The 19,431-nt window shown below is 53.8% G+C and overlaps 1 protein-coding gene and 2 long non-coding RNA genes across 4 annotated transcripts; 1 reads left to right on the plus strand and 2 right to left on the minus strand.

Annotated features, from left to right (window-relative positions):
* The first annotated feature begins 6 nt into the window (after positions 1-6).
* LOC115301604 lies at positions 7-2,273 on the plus strand. Its single transcript, XR_003913191.1, has 2 exons — positions 7-530; positions 906-2,273. It is a non-coding gene; the product is annotated as an uncharacterized LOC115301604 (long non-coding RNA).
* Positions 2,274-2,627: 354 nt separating this feature from the next.
* LOC115301605 lies at positions 2,628-6,396 on the minus strand. Its single transcript, XR_003913192.1, has 3 exons — positions 6,048-6,396; positions 5,161-5,307; positions 2,628-2,837 (listed from the first exon to the last, which is right to left on the minus strand). It is a non-coding gene; the product is annotated as an uncharacterized LOC115301605 (long non-coding RNA).
* A 3,807-nt stretch (positions 6,397-10,203) lies between these two features.
* On the minus strand, positions 10,204-15,569 carry CCDC9B (coiled-coil domain containing 9B). 2 transcript variants are annotated; one of them, XM_029951549.1, is made up of 10 exons: positions 15,239-15,569; positions 14,858-14,965; positions 14,033-14,179; positions 13,816-13,941; positions 12,978-13,177; positions 12,643-12,701; positions 12,012-12,065; positions 11,812-11,911; positions 11,185-11,227; positions 10,204-11,101 (listed from the first exon to the last, which is right to left on the minus strand). In XM_029951549.1, the coding sequence occupies exons 1-10, from the start codon at positions 15,326-15,328 to the stop codon at positions 10,562-10,564; spliced, it is 1,467 nt and encodes a 488-aa protein (XP_029807409.1). In that variant the 5' UTR covers positions 15,329-15,569; the 3' UTR covers positions 10,204-10,561. The 2 variants fall into 2 exon arrangements, with proteins under 2 accessions (XP_029807409.1, XP_029807410.1); XM_029951550.1 differs by having other exon boundaries at positions 14,858-15,023; positions 15,239-15,318.
* Positions 15,570-19,431: the final 3,862 nt, after the last annotated feature.

Here is a 19,431-nt window from a genome sequence, read left to right on the forward strand (position 1 = left end):
CTGGCGGGGCCGCTGGAGCGGCCGCGGGGACCGGAGGAGGACGAGGAGGAAGCGGCGGCGGCGCCCGGGAGTCGTTGAACCCCTTCCGCGCCAGGGGCGGCCGGGAACCATTCTCCCCTCCCCACGCCCGGAGGCAAGACTTTGCAGCAGGACGGGGCAGGGAGCCCGCGGGAGTGACCCCCACGGGAGTGAACGCCCTCTCTCCCCGCAAGGATTGCCAGCTAGCCCCGGGAGCCAGGGGCCTGCAACCCGATCTTCAAAGCCAAGGGACCTTGATTCGCCTGGGGCTCGGGGTTTGGTCTTCCCAGGACCGTGCTGCGCCAGGGCTCTGAGCCATAAAGGGAATGGGGGGAGGGGTGGGGAGATCCCAGCTCCGAACCCTTTTTCGCCGCTAGCTCTTGTGTATCCTGTGTGCAGGAGTGACTCGGGCTTTCCCCCAAGACTCAGGGGAAGGAGGGAGCTGTAGGGGCTCTTCTTTAATAAGCTGAAGCTCTCGCAAGGCGGAGGGCACCAAAAGTAGTGGAGCTCAGGTACGTCAACCTAGTTGCAGTGACCACAGATGCATTTAATTTATAGATCCCTGTATATAGTTGTTGACATATGCACTAGAAGCTATAATTACACAGAACTATATGTATCCTCCCACAATCCTGGGTAGCTTCCGACTGATGGGGTCATGCAAGGGCTATTTGCTGGCCCCCAAAGTGCAGCTAGCCAGAAGGGCACAAACACTGTTTTTTTCATCACGCACTCTTTCCCCCCTCCTATTTCAGAAAGATAGGTTTATGACCCAAAAGAGTATAATCATTCTTAAGACTTGAAAGGACAGTGGAAACCCTTAGAAGAAGTAGAAGCAGTTTAGGGAGGGTGGAGAACGAACTAATCCCCTCCTCTTCCCACCCTAGTGCCCCCACGAAGAGGCTTCCTGTTGCGGCCCTAAGTATCTGGATATGGGCCAGGGAAGAAGGAAGGGAAAGAGCAATGCCTCTGTGCTTCAATCCTTGGCCTTCTCCTCACAGAGTTCTTTTAGGAAGAGCAAGCTTTTGTAAGTAGAGTGGCTCACAAGTGTTTTTATATTATTTTCTGGTCCTCAAGATGTCTTGTTCCGTAATCACCGTAATCACCCTTGCCTTCCCTCTTTGCTGAACCTGTGACAATGTAGTTCTGCAATTAGGGCCAAGTCTGTTGTGAAACCAGAGCTTTGAGCACGTTTTCTGGTTTTGAGTTGTATTTGAACCAGAAAGGCCAAAAAGTGGGCTTCAAACTCAGGATTGTGTTTTGATAGCCAGTTCACAGACCAGCTGTGGGAAGGTTACATTGGCTTGTCTTTACGTCTCTTGATAAACCCTACTTATTTGCAGCCTGTACTTATTGAGATGAAAAACCCCAAGGGAAACGACATCTGTATAGTTCTGGGACAGCAAGAATTCTACATCCTCAATTTGGATTCCATTTCCTTCTGCCACTTGCTTTTAGGCAATTGAATGTGGGTAGTGACAAGATATCAAACCCTTTAGTGTTTCCTTTTTGGGAAATGAAGCACTTTTTAAAAAAACAAAAACAAAAACTCACTCCACCTGAGTCCTGAAACAGTTGGTCTCTTCAGTTTTTTGGCCTCCACTCTAGTTAGCTCTGATCCAAGTTTACAGGACAACAAGCCTTGCTTTAAGCCATGTTCTGTTGTGGGCAAGGTAACAGCAGCTGAGCTGTCCTAGCCTAGGAGCAGGCTGGTCGCAAGCCAAGCCAAGGTGTCTTGGTTGGAGGAGATTTCTGAGCAGCTCACGTGACTTTGGTCATTAGGAAGTCTTTGAGGCCTTTTTAAATTTTTGGTGGGGCTCTGGGGCTGGAGAAGAAACAAAATGACACTTTATAACTTCAATAATAACCTGTAATTTATATTTATTGTGAATTTTTAGTCCTATATTTTAATAATTTGTAAATTGATCTCTTCTTCCAAGAATCCTTTGAACTTGCAGGAGAACATCTGGGAATCCAGTCCCCTGTCCCCATCCCTGCATTCTGGACTGTTTAATCCACTTTGGGATGGATCAAAGAGTCTAGCGAGACCACTCGTAGGTCCAGCTGCTGGCCTCCTGATTCTAAAGCCTTCACTGGAATTGGGACATTAGCTCCAGCTCTAGCTGTGAACATGACCAGAGACATTATTTATAATTCAGCCATTTAAGATATACCTGTACTCAAAAAGTCCTGTATATTTTTTAAAAGTTTTATTTTTCAGGTGAACAAAAATACATTCTAAGAACTCTACATAAGCTTGTGTAAGTTGACCATTTCTCTTTCGGACTCCTTGGGGAAGGAGTAGAGGTTGGAAGAAGGCATGGTCGAGATGTGGTGGACAGATGTTGATGAATAGGTGTCAAAGGAAAAACCCATGGCCCTGGTGTTCTCTGTGCGTGATGGCCTGACTGCATTGATTAGGTAAGGGTGGCAGGAATGCATCTTAGTCGGGAAGCAGTCATAGGCTCAGATGAACGGTAGCTCAGCCACCTTTTAGCAACCTTAAAAAGGTTCAAAAAAGTTGTGCTTTTAAAGCAGATACCTAGCTGAGGAAGCTAAGGGACCAGTAAGCCAACACATGAAGAATTATTACAAACACTGAGCTGGCTGAGGGCTGCGGTGCCGAGAGGCCACCTGATAGCATCACTGTTCTCACCTTTAAACCAATGGCCCCTGGATAGTTCAAGAAGTGCTAACACTGGGGAAGAGGTGCTGACACACCTGCAGTGGTTGGTCAGAGCTTTGTCCACGGTGGAGCAGGCAGGAGGGCCAAATGGCTCAGAGGTGTAGGTTGCTTCAAAGGTGAGGCTTCCTCTCTCCTTAAAGCAAACAATAAAAGCAAGTGGGTGAAAAGCAAAATATAAGGGATTAGTTATGCTGCAAAGTACACAGCACACAGTTGAGCTCAGCTCATTATTAGACAATGCTGCCCAGTACAAAGTGGAGTGAGAAGCTGTGTTGGTGGGGCCCCCTGAGGCCTACACTTCTCCAGAGCTGTTGGGGGTGGCTTCTGTGCTTTTACATCACCTTGTAGTCTGCAGGGGAGCCTGGAAAAAGTCCGCCCTTCTTTTATTTCCCTCTTCAGCCTACACAATGGCTTTCTGTGAGAGGGCTTGGTAAGGCAGAGCAGAAGGGAAGTAAGAGTTTTCAAGGTTCTTCTAGTTCCCCCCACCCCCACTTTGTGTAGATGGTGACATGTGGCTTTTGCAGTTGCACACGGCTTCACACATTGGGCACATACTGCAGTGTGTGCAGCAAGAGCCTGCTGACCGATGAGAAGGGCACTGTTCTGCCAGAACAGAGCTGGGTTGGCAGGGAGCAGTGGTCAAACAGCTTTATTTTCATGGGTTAGAAATTAGCTGCAAAATTGCCTGTCAGGAAGGAGAGGTCTGTGCAAAGGGGGGTTACTCTCCTTTAACCGCTTCCACCATTAGAATCGTTTCTAGGTGTTTACTTCTATCAGAAGTTACTGTGCGCATTTACACCCTGGCAGCATGAGTTTGAAGGAGGAGCTAATCCTTTTTGGAAAGTAAAGTTTTGGAGAGTGAAGGATCAGGAGTTTGCTAAGCTGTTCAGACTGAGTTTGTGTTGGGATCATTTCTTTCCCCCATGATGTCGAGGTGCAGAGAAATGTGTCTCTGAAGTTTTAATCCTAAGAAAGACTTTTCAGCAGCTCTAGATGTCTGCACAGTACGAGAGCACAGCTTTGGAAGCTTTTCCGTCTACCTTGTTTTCCAGTTTTCACTAGGGAATTCTAAGATATTGTGTTCTTCAGTTGAGTATTTATATCCTGTTTTGAAATTCTGGGTGGAGAGCATCTACTTGTTTCTACATGTTTCTTTAAGGGGAACTGAAAGGTCAGGTCCTCAGCTTTAGGGCTACCACAACTATTTAAAATGGGTAATAATTGTCCTCTCCTTCCTGTCTGCAGAGAATGGAGGTATTTCTGGAATTGCAATGTAATAACAAAAGGGCCACAGCTGTATACTTTTGTGTGTGTGTGTGTGTGTGTGTCTCTCTCTTTCAGCAGAGGGAGGGACCACAGTAGCTTTGCTCAATTCACAGCACTAAGTCCGGTGCCTGACACAGAGTAGTAGGTGTTTTAGAGTTTGTTGATCATCTGGTTGATCAGTGCGTTCCTTAGAACTGGCCCTAGCAGCAGTGTGCTGTCACTGTTGTAATCCACTTGGGTACCCACATCCACAGCCCATAATCTGGTTCAAGGAAGGAGATGGCTAAAGAGAAGTCCCGCAAATCACAGCCACACCAGCCATTGTGGCTGCAGTTTCTTTATGTCCAAGTTGAAGGACTCAGGCTCGGCCTGCCTGCTCTCTCCAGGCACCAGCTGTAGTCCATGTGGTTGTCAACAGAGGTGACGTAGACCTTGTGGCCCATTTATTGTCCCCTCTGTCCTGACCCTATGGCCTGATGTTAAGCTATAAAAATACCTGCTTTATCGACAGTTTTTGGTCACATCTGTTTTACTTGCTGACATAGCTTTGGGTTTCTGCTGCCAGAAAACCTGTGTTATACTCTTTGTTCCCTCCAGTAGCTAATTCAAAAAATACAAAACACACACACACACACACACACACACATATATATATATAAATATATACACACACACACACACACACACACACACACACCCCAGACTTCCAGGCTCTCCATCTTAAGTGTACAAACAGCCATGGCTCCCAAAGTCATACAGTGTGTACATAAGCCACCTGGCCAGTAAAGAGTACCTGGACCAAACCAATTCTGTATAAACATTCTATAAACATTGGCTGAAGTACTACTAAGGAACCAAAAAATTCCCACCGAATTCTTGTCCTCAAGAAGTTTATAGACACGCCAACAAGAATCTACCCTTGTTACTGCCCTGTTTTCTTAACTTCAGTAATCTGCTTTTACGATAGTTTATCAGTTAAATAGCAGTATGATTTTAACTTCCCTTAGAATATTTTCCACAAATCACTACCATTAATTCAAGAACTATTTAGTGTCTACAGTGTGCCAAGTGAACCTCAAAAGTCCCCAAGCCAACATCTCCAGAAAGGTAATTATGTCGATTACCAAGAAAATCCTTTTAAATATACCTCTCTCAAAAACAAACAAGCAAACAAACCTCTCTCTGCTCACCTCAGTGTTCAGAGTCATGAGTTGAGGTCTCTGCCCAGCTTGTGACCTAGAGGCCACCTGCCCCCCAGCGTCCTGCTGGTCGTCTGGGCAGTTTTGCATCATGGCAGTCAGCGTCTGTGCGTGGGCAGCTCACAGCATCACGAGGACCTGGTGGGGGGGAGGTAGTGTGCTCTTGGAAGGGACCCTGAACTGGAAAATAGGAACCTTGCAGACTCAGTAATGGCACTGGTTAGGGCCTTGACCCTGCTTTCTCCTCCTAACCAAATGGGAATTCGTGAGAGCAACTGGAGGTAACAAATGTGACAGGGCTTGGAGATATTGAGACTAAAAGTGCAGCGTATACATAGGAGGTAATGTATTTTCAAGGGAGTGTCTGTCCCTTTGGGCATAAGTGATATCTGGAAAGAAATGCGAAGGGGCAGGTGGTAAACCTCACAGCAGTGCCCAGACCATCAGCATCAGCATCACCTGGGAACTTGTTAAAAATGCCATGTCTTGGGCCCCAGGCCAACTGGATGAGAGATTTGGAGGGTGAAACCTGGCTTTGCATTTTAACCAGACTTCCAGGTGATTCTGACGCTCCCTAAAATCTGAGAACCACTGGCCCAGACTTTCCCTCTGATTCTGTAACTTGGGGTTTAGGTGTTTCTGTTTTGACAGATGGCTACAAGGTAACTTTTGACCTTTTTTCTTGGTTGAAGCCAGCTGTCCTGCTGGGGGAAAAGCAAACACTGGATCCCCAGAGTTTGTGAGAAAAAAAGGGGAAAGCTTGCTGCATTATTGGTTATTTTTTGAAGGTGCCAGGAGAGCTTGCCCTGGAGAGCTCTTTAAGGAGACAGGCCTGAAAGAGCTCTCTCTCCCCCTCCCACTGATGGTGTTTGCCTCACCTCCTGCCCTGGGGCCTGCTGCTCCTGAGTCAGGCCTTAAAAGGAGCAGTGGGTGCCACATTTGTTCTTTCTGGTGCCAGGTCTGTGCTATTTCACTGCGGCGTCAAGTGGATGCTTAATGAGAGGCCCTGACGTAGGCAGGCAGGCCGACTTGAGAGAAAGCAATCTCGGTCTGTGCTTCTTGAAGCTCCTCTCCCTGCCTCCCCAGCCTGGAGTTCTCCCCTCAGTGAGGCGGTGGCCCTCCTGGGCCAGCCCTTTCACATAAGCCGTGACAGTCCTCAGAGCTGCTCGCTGAGTCTGTGGACACTGATAAGTGGCTGGAGAGGCAGAGTTAAGTGGTATCTTTAGTTTCTCCTATTTCCTTGGCCACCCCCCCTCTTCCCAACCTAGTTCCCAAAATAAGAAGATATGACCATGTGGGGATTTTTGCCATTTCCTTTGTTTTTTCTGCGGGGGAGGGGGGGCGCTGCGGGAGGGTCTGGTGCCATCTTTTCTTGTTATTCCTGTCCCTGAGGCCAGGTTTGGGGCTGGAGTTGATTGGTGGTCAAACTCTGTAAACTTGTGCCTTGTTACATAGCTGGGGATCCCCAGCTGTCTTCTCCTTGACAGTACGAAAATACAGTCGTGCTGCTCCTTTGGGTGAAAAAAATCCTTAGGGAGGTCTGAGCAAAGCCCAAAAGGGAGTTTGTTTCTGGGGAAAATATTAAGCAAAGACTATGGCAGGAGTTCACAAGAGCGCCCCTGATGGAAACAGAAGAAGAGGGAATGTGCTGACCTGTGAAAGTTGGTGTGCAGAGGTAGGGGCCATGCTTAGGAACCCCTGTTATCCAGCTAGTGAGTGAGGGCAAAGTGCACCCCCAATAAGGGCAGGGTCACTTCATGAGGCTGGAAGCTCCAGTCGACTCCCTCAGGAGAGTAAAGGAAGCTCATTGTCCCGGAAGGCTGGGGAAACTATGAACCATTCCTTGTTTCCCTGAAGTGTACTGATCCTAGTGAAGATGAAACTGGAAGAGAATGTAAAGGAGAAGATAGGAAACAAAGTAGACAGAGATCAAACTAAATAGCTACTCCATTTATTCAACACACGTTGACCAAGTACTATTCATAGAGCATCTGCTGTGGGCCCAGTACATTTTGCATTCTCTTTAATGTTCTTGACAACCCATCAAGGTAGGTGTTACTGGCCCCATTTTGCAGATAAGAAAACCAAGGCCCTAGAGGTTAAACTTGACCAAGTTACCCAGCTGGCTGATGACAGACCTAGCTCGTGTTTGTTCCCACCATCTGCTTAGCCTCAAAAAACATACCTCCCTTGCAATGTGGTCTGCTGCTCCCCTCTGCCCAGATGATAGGGGCTCAGGACAGAGAGATCTTCTGCCCTTTCTGCCCTCTGTGTTATGAGACCTTAAGTAAAGCTATCATCGCCCTACTACTCTGCAGGCACCTTCCTTCTTGGTTCCTCCAGCTCTGAGCATGGGTTCCCAGTAGTGCTGCCTCATGAAGAGCTTCCCACCTTTGAGGAGAGTCTTTTCAGTTGGTTGGAGAGGAAAGAGGCATCTAAAAGGAAGTCTCCTCGCCAGGCCTTTTAACAAGGAGTTTAAAGGAATTGCTACAGCCAGGCTCCCATGACCCTGAGGTTTGTGGAGGGGTGTCTACGCTTCCCTCTTACTCCAGGGCTGGTTCTATCCCAGGGGAGGAGGGTGGTGGCCCCCAGAGCTGTTGCTCTGAAGAAAAGCTCAGTGATACATTCCTGGCACTACAGTCTTCCTACAGAGAAGATGTCCTGTGCCAGTCTCTGCACTCTCCAACCCCTAGTGACGCCCATGACATCCTTTCTCTAATGTCCTTCTGGATGTTACCCTCAGAGAGAGAAACCTTATTTTTCCATAGCCCTTCTGCCCAGCTTTTTTTTTTTTTTTAAGTTTATTTATTTTGAGAGAGGGCACATGAACAGGGTAGGAGCAGAGTTGAGATAGAGAGGGAGGGAGAATTCCAAGCAGGCTCCACTCTGACTCAGGGCTTGATCCCATGAACTGTGAGATCATGACTTGAGCTGAAATCAAGAGTCAGATGCCCAATCAACTGAGCCACCCAGGCACCGGTTGCCCAGCTTTCTCTCCTGCTTGGGTCCCGTTTCTGAGGTCCAAACTAGGGTTCTGCCCGAATTCTACACCCCCATCCCATAGTCACGCATACCTTGGCATATATCCTCTAGTGAAGGCCCACGTAGCCCAGGGGTCTGGGGCAAGTGATGGTTGGGAGCAGTGTGTGAATCTTAGAATTCAGATTCTTGACCATGATTTTTTTTTTTTTTTTTTTTTTTTTTTAGATATTTGAATTCAAGGGCTCTACCTGAATTTACTCTTCCTCAGCTCCATTCTTTGGGAGTCATGGGTCAGGCCCAGGTCCATGCTCCAAATACACATATGTATATGTTACTGGATGGCAAGAGGAGGCCTTTGCGCATACCTACTCATGTCTCAGAGGGGTCCTCTTCCCACATGCATAAGAGTATTCCCAGGCCTTTTCAAAATTCCACACCAACCTCTTCCACCCCCTTCACCTTATCCCATTCCCAACCAGCTAACCAGTTTCCTCACTCCCCACAACAGGAAGTTGGCGCCACCCACCCACTGGCCTCTCGGACACCTTCCCAGGTGCCTTAGTTGCACACCCAACTTTGAAGCCAGGCTGCTCGCACCCTTGCCTGGTCCCTGACGTAGCCAGCAACAAGTCCTTAGAGTCTAGAGTCTGTCTTTGCCCCCAGCTCTCCGTAGCTCCTAGGCCGAGCCCTTCCTACACCACCTGTAGTCCAGGAACCAGCAGCACAGCTGTCACGGCAGCCGATTAGAAATGTGCACGGCCAGGCCCTCCACAGACCTACTGAATTAGAACCTGCATTACTCTGAACCTTAGCATGTGAGATGCGCCACTCTAAACAATCTGCCTGCTGAAAAGACAGCCTCTCCTCACGCTGCTGGTAGCCCTCCCTCTCACAGTGGAGACACCCTGAGGTTGATCTGGACACTCCCTAGAGAACCCAGAGGAGCAGCCACCACAGGGCCAAGAAGGAGGGGAACAGAGGGGGCCACGTGGGGAGATCCAGGCAGGAGTTGGGCGGGGGCGGCGGGGGGGGGGGGGGGGGGGGGGGGGGGGGGGGGGGGGGGGGGGGGGGGGGGGGGGGGGGGGGGGGGGGGGGGGGGCGATGGGGGTCAAAGGCACATGTGGTGAGAAAGGAAGGGGCACCTGGCTTTTGGAGCAGAAGTGAGATGGTTCCATTTGGGCTCCTCCCAGCGTGCCCAGCTCCTGTCAGGCTCTGACAGCTGAGAATGGCTCCAGCCTGGGTCTGCTGAATGACTGAGCTTCTCCCCATCACCCACCACCCCGCTTGCTGGCAGAGTCACCGTCGCCCACCGGCTGCACTGCTGGTAGTGGGTGCTCAGGAAATGTTTGTTGAATTGAGAGGAAGCCACAGCTTGTGCGGAGTCTGAATAATTCACCAGCCGTGGGCCTCAGGGGAGGGGCAGGAACAGAGACTAAGAAAGACAAGTTCTGAAGTTGTGCTTTGCTAGAGTCGCTGTTTCTCTGTCCCTTGTCTGAGACCTTGCTTTTGCATGACCTTGGTGCAGGGAGGTGGTAGGGAAGTGGAAGTAGGAGATGGCAGGAAATGGCCCTGGGCTGCAGGGTTGCCCCCTTCTCTCCCTCAGAAAGCTGACCTGGGGAGCAGAGGCAGGGAGGGTGTCCCTGAAGGTGAGCTCTCCCACCCTACTATGGGCTAAGCGGCTATTCTCTCACCACCCAACTATACACCATTTCAGAGAGGAGGCCTGGAAAGGAACCCTCTCTTTTGCAGAGGCAACCTAAGCTCCACTCCCTTGTCCCCAGCTCAGTCCCTACCTGCTGTGCCCTCCCTTTCTCAGCCTCAGCCTCCTCTCCCAGAAAGGCAGGAGGCTGCCAGCTGATGGCTGGCATTCCACTGGTTTGGCCATCCTGTGAGTCCAGGGCTGTGAGTCGCTTGGGTGCAAGGCAGAGAGGCATGGGAAAGGTCCCAGGCCTGGGCTGGCCCTGCCAGCTACTGAAGCTGCCTCCACCTCCAAAGCCACAGCTGGAAAGAAGCCAGGCTCTGGGGGTGACAGAGACCAGGTGAGCCAGGCGCTGAGTGTTTCCAGGCCTTGCTTTCTTGCCATGGCAGGGAAGCTTGTGGCCTGGGCAGCATCAGACCCAGGACTGGGTTTAACAGCCTCAGAGACCATGTGTGATGTAGGGATACATCACAAGCTTTACCTGCAGGTGAAAACACACCCATACATAGGGAGGCACCCAGGGGTGTGCCCATGAGGTACACAAGGGCAGCTCTTTGCCCTCACAGTGTTACCCCACTGGAGAGTTTGCCCAGCTGCTCAGCTGGACTTCCACAAACCACCAGCAACCAGAAACCCACCACACATGAGTCCTGACCACATTCTTCCCTCCTCCTCTGCCCAGCCTGGCCCCTTTGTTCCCAGGGACTGTGCTCAGCATCTTCCTGCAGGGCCCGGACCCCCTGGCCTGCTTCCCACACCTCCTGTGCCCCTTGCCCTTCGGCCCATTCCCCTGGTGGGCCTGCTCCGTTGTGCCAAGCCCTGCTGGGCCCCAGCCTTGCCAGCCCTGTCTTCTCTGGGCTCTAGAGAACCTGCTCCTCCCTGTGGGTTGGAGCAAGTTTGTACTTCCAACTCAGCCTGGGGGTCATTCCACCCCAGGAGCTGCTCAGAACCATCAGGCTGAGGCACAGGGTTCTCCTGGGCTCTGGGCCTTGTGGGGAGGACACACACACTCTCCCCAGGCCCAGGGCTACTGGCCCGTCCCAGAGAAAGGTCAAGGGGAACCAAGTCAGTATTTTGTGGAGAGGCAGGTTCTGGACTGACTATCGAGGCTCCTGGCTCCGTTTTTGGCCCCTCTGGGGATACCCGGGCTGGGCTGGTTGCTGGGGCACTTGTGAGTCTGCTCAGCTCCGTCTGGCTCTGCTTCTGTGAATGTTCCTCCTCGCTCCAAGTCTTTCTGGAACTTTGGCTTCCCTGAAACAAGAGATTGACCCTGCTGGCTGGCAAATGCAGAGCTCAGATCCCTAGCCCATCCCATCCTATTCCCAAACACCCACCTCCTGGCTCCTCAGCTCCTCCTTGCCTTCCTTCGTCTCCCACCTGTAGAAACACAACACATGGCAGGACCTACTCTTACCCATGCCCTTCACATCAGTTGTTCTGTAGCCAGGGGCCCATGTTCCCAGGGAGCAACTAGGCCCCAAGGATCTCAGAAGAGTGTCAGAGCCAGAACAAGGCTCCAGGATGCTTCCCTTCCAGCCTGACCTCATTCCCCAAATCCGGGGCCATTTCCTCTGAACACCACCCACTTTCGCCCCATCCCAGGTCCCCAGCTGCTGTTTATGGCCAGGCCTGCGGCACCCTGAGTTCCACGGGGACTCTGGACGTGTCCCTGCTTGTACTGCCTGAGAAAGGCATGCCTGACTTCCTGGGGGAAGGCAACTGCTGTAATTACTGGTGGCCTCCCTAGGCACCAGGCTCTTGCTGCTGCCGCCTTTGCTGCTGGCCTCTCCTGGAACCTCATTAACCTGCCACCAGGCAGCCATCAGGCAGGAGGCAGTGGCCCTGAGGGCCGGAGCAGGAAGTTGGACCAGTGCTGGTCCTGACTTCCCAGGAGCAGGGGAGATCCAGGAAATCAGGAAGCCCAGATGCTTCCCCTGGTTTTGCCCCCTGCCACCTGTTACCTGCGGGCCCTGCCAGTCAGCCTCTCTGTCCCCCGGGCTTTGCTCCGTGTGGCGGACACCCCTGAGGATCTGCTGGATTGCCCACCCCGAGCAGTACCACCTGCAAGAAATGGTCCACAGATCAAGGAGAGAAGAGGGCAGGGCAGCCCAGCTCCTTCACCAGCTCATGCAACCCTGCTCCTCCTTTATTCCCAACTCACCTTTACCATCAAGGGATAAGGGTGGGGGCTGAAGCTTCCGGTGGCTCCTGGAACCTAAGTGGGGGAAAGAGTGGCATGATAAAGGATTCAAAGCAGTAACACCAGTGTTTCCAGGACCAGGAAGCTCTCTGTCTTTCTCTTAGTCCAGTTGTGGGTTTTCTGACTCGCAAATCCCTGATGTGTGGATTGAGAGAGCTGGGTGCCTGTGTTCACTTTGCCATTCCTGGCTAGGTAGCTGGCCGGGCCTCTCCAGCCCTAGCTTCCTCATGCGTGAAATAAAGGGACCAGCAGTTCTAGGAGCTCTGTTCCGACAACAGGTCAGGGACAGGGAAACTGGAGCTTTCACCTATGAGGGACCAACTTCAAAAGGATCCCAGCGCAGACTTCCTACAAGCCTCCTCCCCAGAACTTCGGGGGTCAGAACCCAGGGTAGGAACTGTGGGTTTGGGGGGAGGGAAGGTGCCCTGCTCTGATAGGGAGGGAGAGGAAGGAAGATGTTCTTCCATGCCTCCTTCTAGCTCCAAAAATAAGTGGCCCACCAAGAGACAGAGAAAGGAGAGGAAGCAGGGGCTGGAGGGAGGCTGTGATAAAAGCCAAGGAGGGGAAGGGGGTGAGGCGGGTTTTGGCTCACCCCTGGTGCCGCCTGCCCTGGCTGGGCCCTCTTCCCAAGGCTTGCTGGAGTCCTGAAGCCTGTGAAGCCAGAGACTCAGGCTGCTGGGGGGTGGACACAAGCTAGGGCAAGACCCACACAACCACTTCCTCCCCCTGCTCCACCCCAGAACAAATGGGGGAAAGATGGGGGACCTGGTACCCACCCTGAGCCCAGGGCCCAACCAGAGGGCCTGGGAAAATTCTTAACCACCCTGGAGAGGGTCTTACCAGCCCTCCAGGAAGCACCCACAGTTAGTCCTACCCTAAGGCCCACAAGCATGTCAGTCCCACAAGCTGCCCAGTCCTGCCACCCACGTGGGCTTGGCCTTGTCCAGGTCCCATGGGCGGCGCCAGTCACCCTGTGCATCTCTGTGCCTGGCCACGCGGGCCAGGTCTATCTGTTCCCGCTCTTGCTTCCACTGGGCGTAGTCCCAGCCCACCTCCGGGGGTCCCCCCACTGGCCGGTGGGGAGGCGGGCCTGGGACCAGGCCTGGACCCTGGGGCTCCCGAGCACCCTGCAAGGAGAAGATGCTCAGCACCATGGGGTAAAAGCAGGAAGGCCTAGGCTTGGAGTGGAAATCTGGATGCTACTAACCCCTTCCTTGCCAGGTTTCACTGTCCCCATCTAAAATTTTAATCCATTCTGTCTCTAACATGTTGTTTGACATAGGCACAGTTTCCATCCACTTGTTAGCTGTGTCTTTTGGGAAAGTTACTTAACCTTCTGTGTATCGTTTCCTCATCTGTAAAATGGGGACAATAATAGCATCTATCCACAGGGTTGTGAGGGAGGGTATGGAGAGGCCCAGAGTGGAGAGGCACCTGGCAGTTGTGAGCAAGAGCCAGGACTAGGGGCTGCTGCCACCTAGAGGTCACACCTGGCACATGGCCAGTCCCCTGCAGCCTCCTAGCCCATCCAGTTAGTTCAGAGATCCAGTTAGGGTAAGGGGCTGAACTCTGACTTCTACTGTCTCTCGCTGCAAGGCCCGCCCAACATGGAGACTGGCCAAAGAAGGGAAGATGGGGTGGGAATTCTTGCTGATGCTGCCTGGGCACTGTCCCCACAGATGAGGGACATATGTGACTCAGCTTCTCCGCCTCCCCCAAATGAGCAATGTCACTTTCACGTCCCCTTCCCCTCTTGAAGATGTACCTTCCGGGCCGAATCCGAGCTGACGGCCATCTGCATGGAGGGGGTCCAGCCCAAGCCCCCTCCAGGTGACTCTCCTGCCCCCTGATTCCTTGCTTTGCTGGGCTTCTCACTTACGACCCTCTTGGCCTGGAGGAGGTGAGGATGGGTAGTGTGGCACAGCCAGGTAAGAAGAGGCTGCCAGCCTGGTGCCTGGGCTTCCCCCACCCACCCTGCTTGCCTCAGCTTTGTTCTCCATGGTCACAGCCAGCTCCACCCGGTCCCCCAGGCAGAAAGTACCGGTGCGATCCTCCTCATCCTCACGCATCTCATTGGCTGCTCCAGGTCTGGGTGATCTTACCCAGTTCCGACTGACCACCCGCTTCTCCTGCGGAATGAGAGGCTGGGTCCTCAGGTGGTGCTGAGCAGAGCTGGGCACTGAGTCTTCTGGGAGGTTCCCCGAGGCTGGCTTCCAGCCCTGGACCTCCCTGGAATGCCCATAGAGGAACTGATTCTATGGGGAATTCACATGCCAGTGGCATTAGGTTATCCAGGCCCTGGGGCCACCCTTGGGCCCAAGATGCCATAGCAGACTGTCACCTCTGAGCTGGGAAATCCAGAGCACTCTGACAATGGTGCTTTGTCTCTTCCATACTGCTCCTGGCATTCGGCCCCACTTCTCTGTTCCCGTAGGATCTGGGACTTAGGAGCAGCCTCCAGTTTATAGCATAGGTGCAGGGCTGTGGGGCTGGGAAGGAGTATGAGGAGGCTTCTATTCAGTGGCCTTTCAGCTGTGGCCTAGGGGGACCACAGTGGGCTGGGTTGCCTAAGGCGGGGACTGAACGGTGAGCGCCAGAACTGTGAGTGGAGGAAATAGAGGAGCACGAGCAGTTGTCTTCCCCGAAGACACGCTGGGCCTGTGCAGCCTCCGCCTCCTCGCCTCCTCGCAGGGCCAGGTCCCCAGGCCCTGGCCTATTGCGCTTATAAACTACAGAGCCTCCCTCAGTGCTCGAGGAGCAGATACAGGAGTGAACAACCCACCCTATCACCCCGGGGTGCGGCTTACACCGGGAACCTGGCTGATAGTGACAGTGAGGCCATCAGGTCGGAGGAATTCCTGTGCAGTCACAGCCATGCCCCCCTGTTCCGCCTGCCAACGGTCTTCCTGGATCTCCTGCGGGAGGGCCCGGGGTCAGCACAGGCCATGGCCCCCCAGATGCACACAGACAGGCCTACACGGAGAGACACCAATGGGACACCAAGGGACAGAGGCACAGCATCACAGAGTCCCCAAGGCCCTCACAGAGTTTCTGAGATGAACCACATCTCCCTAACCCCACCCCAGGCCTAGAGCCTGCAGGGAGATACCACCATGCAGGGGTCTGCAGGACAGACAGGGAGCACCAACCCAGCCGCTGCTGCTCCCAGCCCATCACAGCACACTCACCTGGTACCTGCGGAGTAAGGCCTGGTTCTTCTTTCGAAGGGCCACTATCCTCCGATCCAGCTCTGCATCCTTCTCTTCCTGCCTGCTCATGGGTGACTCAGCACCATGAGGCCCCTACAGAGAGCAGGGAGCCCCAGCTCCTGACTGCTGGGCCCATCCCTTATCAGACCCCTATCTTTCACACTCACCATATTCTTACCAGGAATGGACCCCGGATCTCCGGAGCTAGGCTCACAAAGGGTGATGGCACATGGAAGGTTCCCCACCCTACTAGACTTGTCTGCCTGTCTCTCTGCCTCCTCAGGGGTTCGGGTCAGAGCCTCATACCCAGGCCCTCAGCTCCCAGCAGTGGGCTGCCCCTCCCCCCCGCTCCCCAGGGAGCTCCACAGCCAAGAGCCTGCCGAGCAGGAATGAGAGTTATAAATGGCTCTGGCTGGGGAACCTGCCGTGACTGGGAAGTTGCCAGGGGATTCAGGAGGTCGAGGAGGGGAGCTGTTCGGCTCCCAGGCCCAGAACCACAGTAAAAAGAGAAGCCCCGCTCTGTCCTGGGCTCCCAGGCCCCGGGCCCCACTCCCCAGCCCTGTGGCCCAGTCTGTGGGAAAGAGCCACTGTCATGAGCCCAGCCTTTCCAGGCCCTGAGCTTCTGGCAGTCGGGACAGGACAGAGCCAGCTCCATGGGCAGGCCCAGCGTGGCAGCCACCCTAACCAAGCCATGCCTCTGCCCCAAAGTCCCCAGGTCTCCCCCTGTCTGGCTGCCAGGTCTCCCTTGTAGCCAAATAAATGCCCCTGCCCAGCCCCCTGCCAGCCTAGGCACAGCCCTGTTCCTCCCAGGCCCAGCTGTCCCCAGCTGCTCCCAGAGCGTAGCTGCCTGGTGTCCCGGGCCTCCTCCCAGCCCCAAGAAACCCCCTGCCAAAGGTGAGGTGCCACTCACAGCTGAGTGCATGGCAACAGTGGGCACCGAGAGAATTCCAGCGCAGCCCCAGGGAAGCGAGAGCAGGAGGGAAGCTGGAGCCGCTGAGCCACCCGGAGCCGGGCCTCTGCTGGCCTCTCCCTGCCGGCTTCACTGCTCAGCACACGAGATCATGTTGTGATTACAAAAGACTCCTCTGGGCTCCCAGCCAGGAATGCTGTCCGCCTCCGCCCCCACCCATCCACTCTCAGAGGGCAAGGACCAGGGCACTGGCCCTGCCCAGCACCTCTCCCTGCCCCACCCCACCGTCCCCAGAGACACAGGCAAGAGTCTCTCTGGCGGGTTGGGCCCACTCAGGGGGCCCAGCTGCCCCAGGTCCTCCCTTCTTTGAGGCTCTATGCCCAGCAGAGCCCCAGCCTGGCCATACCTGCAGAGGGATGGGCAGCCAACAGAAGCCTCCATCCCTCCCATTAGTAAAGAAAAGCTTTGGGGATGCAGTTGAGCCCATTGAGCATCCTAGTCTGAAGGCCCCCACCTCATATGAGCCTCCCCTTATTTGTCCTCATCAGCTCTGGTTTGAGGGATTTGAAGAGACCAAGAGGCTCACCTCCCCTAGGCCACTAAATACTACTACATACCTGACATAACACCATTAGTCATTCCTCTAGGTCGAACAGTGTTTTCGCTGAGTTTTAAAGTACAGCCACTCCAGAGAGGCTCAGCAGTCTGAGTCTCTCCTTGGTACGAGGAGATGGGCCTTCCCGCAGGACCCACATTGCCACAGCTCAGAGCCGGCCACTCAGGGTCTTGACTCTGGGCCCTTCCTGGCCTTGCTCTCCAGGACTGGCCTTTCAGCCACTCCCACCCTGAGAAAGGAGACAGCCTTTCTCAGGAAAATCTCTCTCCAAATCTTCTCAGTATGGCTGAGGGAAGCAGCTGGCCTGGCAGTCCCACTCTTAGAGCCCAGGAGTGGTCTCTCTGTATCAGGGGTACCTATGGTCTGTTTCAATAGCTATAGGGCCCCGACCTCCAAGACTTGATGGGAGGGTCAGAAGTCACGGCATCTCCCACATTCCTGATTGACCAGGCCTCAGTTTCCCCAATCCCATGCTCTGTCTCCAGAAGCAGAAATCCTCGCTGCCCTCTCACTCCTCCCCAGACCAGCCCAGGCAGCCAAAATTTCAATCTCTACTCCCCTTGAACCATCTGTTCCAGCCCCCCTCCCATCCCCACCATGGTTAGCCTTTTTCCTGGCCAGGCCTTCACAAGGCACCCCTGACCCCACAGCCAATCTCCACAGCCCCAGAGTTCCCATCCTGCTTGGAAATGCCACCGCAGTCTCTCTTCCTTTCCTGCCGGATGTTCCCACTGAATCAGAGTCCCAGCAATGGTGACGTACCCAGTCTCTTCTCCCTCAGCGTCTCTCTCCCTCTCTCTCTCTCTCTCTCTCTCCTTCTCCCCCCTCTCCGCATGCTACCTCACACAGGCTGCTAAGTTTCATCCTAGCCCCCAAAGGCCAGAGGCAGGGCCCTGGTGGTGTGGCCCCCAAGCTTCCCACCACCTTCCCCACACCGTGTTGTTGGAACTGGGAAGCATACACAGCACCAGCCTGAGATGGAGAGATGCAGCTGCTGAGACCTAATGTTCTCCATCATCTCTGGCTCCCAAACCAGGTCTGGGGCAGTGGGGTGTAGACAGAGGAGGCTACAGGGTTGAAGCAAGGTCAGCTGTGCCCCTCACTCCTGTTCCCAGCCAGGGCAGGACAGCAGCAGGGAGACAGGAAGCACATCCCTAACCTCCTAACCTAGTGAAGGCCCCCGGGGCCATCAGGCTGCAGGCCTAGTACCCTTATAAGCTACGGAGCCTCCCTCAGTGCTCACAGAGCAGGTGCAGGAGTGAACAGCCCGCACTATTCCGTGCGTGGCTGTAGGTGTCTTATGCATGTGCTTTGACTGCCTTTCTCTCCACCCAGAACACACACAGCGCTGAGTAGTGGTACAGGCTCCTATGAAGGGTAAAGAAAGGACCCCTATCGGGGAGGTGGGAGACACCATGTCTCTGTTACTCCCTGTCACCACTAGGGGACAGCAGAGTCACAAAGCCTGATGAGGTGTGGGCTCTCTTCCCCTTCTTCCCTCTAGCTCCTCAACTCCTCTCCCTCAAGTCTCTATAATCCCCAAACTAGAGAACTCCCAACTCCGCCATCTTAGAGAAGCTAGACAGTTGTAGAAGCCTTATTCTGTTGATGAGGAGGCCCAGAGAGGTAGCACCACCTGCCCAGGCCACACAGCCTTTTATGTCACAGATGAGACTAAAAGCCAAGGCACCTACCACCCGGCTGTGCACTTTCCTGCCCCTCACCCCCAGGTGGCCCCCAAAACATTGTTTCCATAGATACTTGGCTCTGTGCCCTCCTCTTCCCTGCGCTGAGGTGGGTCTATTGTCCTGACACCTCAGCCATGGGTTCTGGTCACCTCTCTTCCCTGACTTGTCCCTCACCCTCTCGGGTGGCCTGCCAGCTGGGCCCATGGCCACACACTTGGAGTGGACTGTATTTGGGTGGTATTGGTGGTCCGTGGTATACAACCTGGAGCCCATCCTGAGGACAAGATGGCTGCAAACCTGGGGATTGTTACTGAGGAGGAAAGAACAGAGAGGCCTGCAAGCAAGGAAGGGACGCTCTGGACCACATACTGAGACTGGGAGCCCAGACCTGCCAGGGGACCTGCTCATGGGCCTCATTCACCGTTTCCAGAATGGCTGCCCCTGTACATGACTGATTAATAAAAATGTAAGTTCTCCAGTCCTTGCCCTTCCTCAACCTTGTCGTAAGATGGGGCAGAGTGGGATGGGGGAGTCCAAAGTAACTTCGCCGTCACTGGCTGTATGACTTTAGGGAAGTCCCTTATCGCTCTGGTCCTTGTCTGTAAAATGAGGGGTACCTACTCCTCTAAGTCATTGGCAGATGAAAGGAAGTGACGTGTCATATCTATATCTGGAACAACATGCATCCCAGACTAAAGCTCAACATAGCTTTCTCTCGCCTCCGGTAACTGTGACAGCCACCTCGTGGATGCTACCACTACAGCATCATTTGAGGGGCCCCAAAGGCTGCCTCCTGCCAGCCTGCTGGGATCCGAACACACTCAAGACTTCTGAAGAGTGAGGCCCGCTTGTGACCTGGTAGGGGGATCCTGAGGCCCCTCACCATCCTCTCTGAGCCTCCCTTCACAATGACCCCTGCTCAGCAAATACTGCAAGGTCAGGCTCCTGCCCCATGCCC

The sequence above is a fragment of the Suricata suricatta genome, chromosome 9, assembly GCF_006229205.1.
Source record: "Suricata suricatta isolate VVHF042 chromosome 9, meerkat_22Aug2017_6uvM2_HiC, whole genome shotgun sequence".
NCBI classification, from domain to species: Eukaryota; Metazoa; Chordata; class Mammalia; order Carnivora; family Herpestidae; genus Suricata; species Suricata suricatta.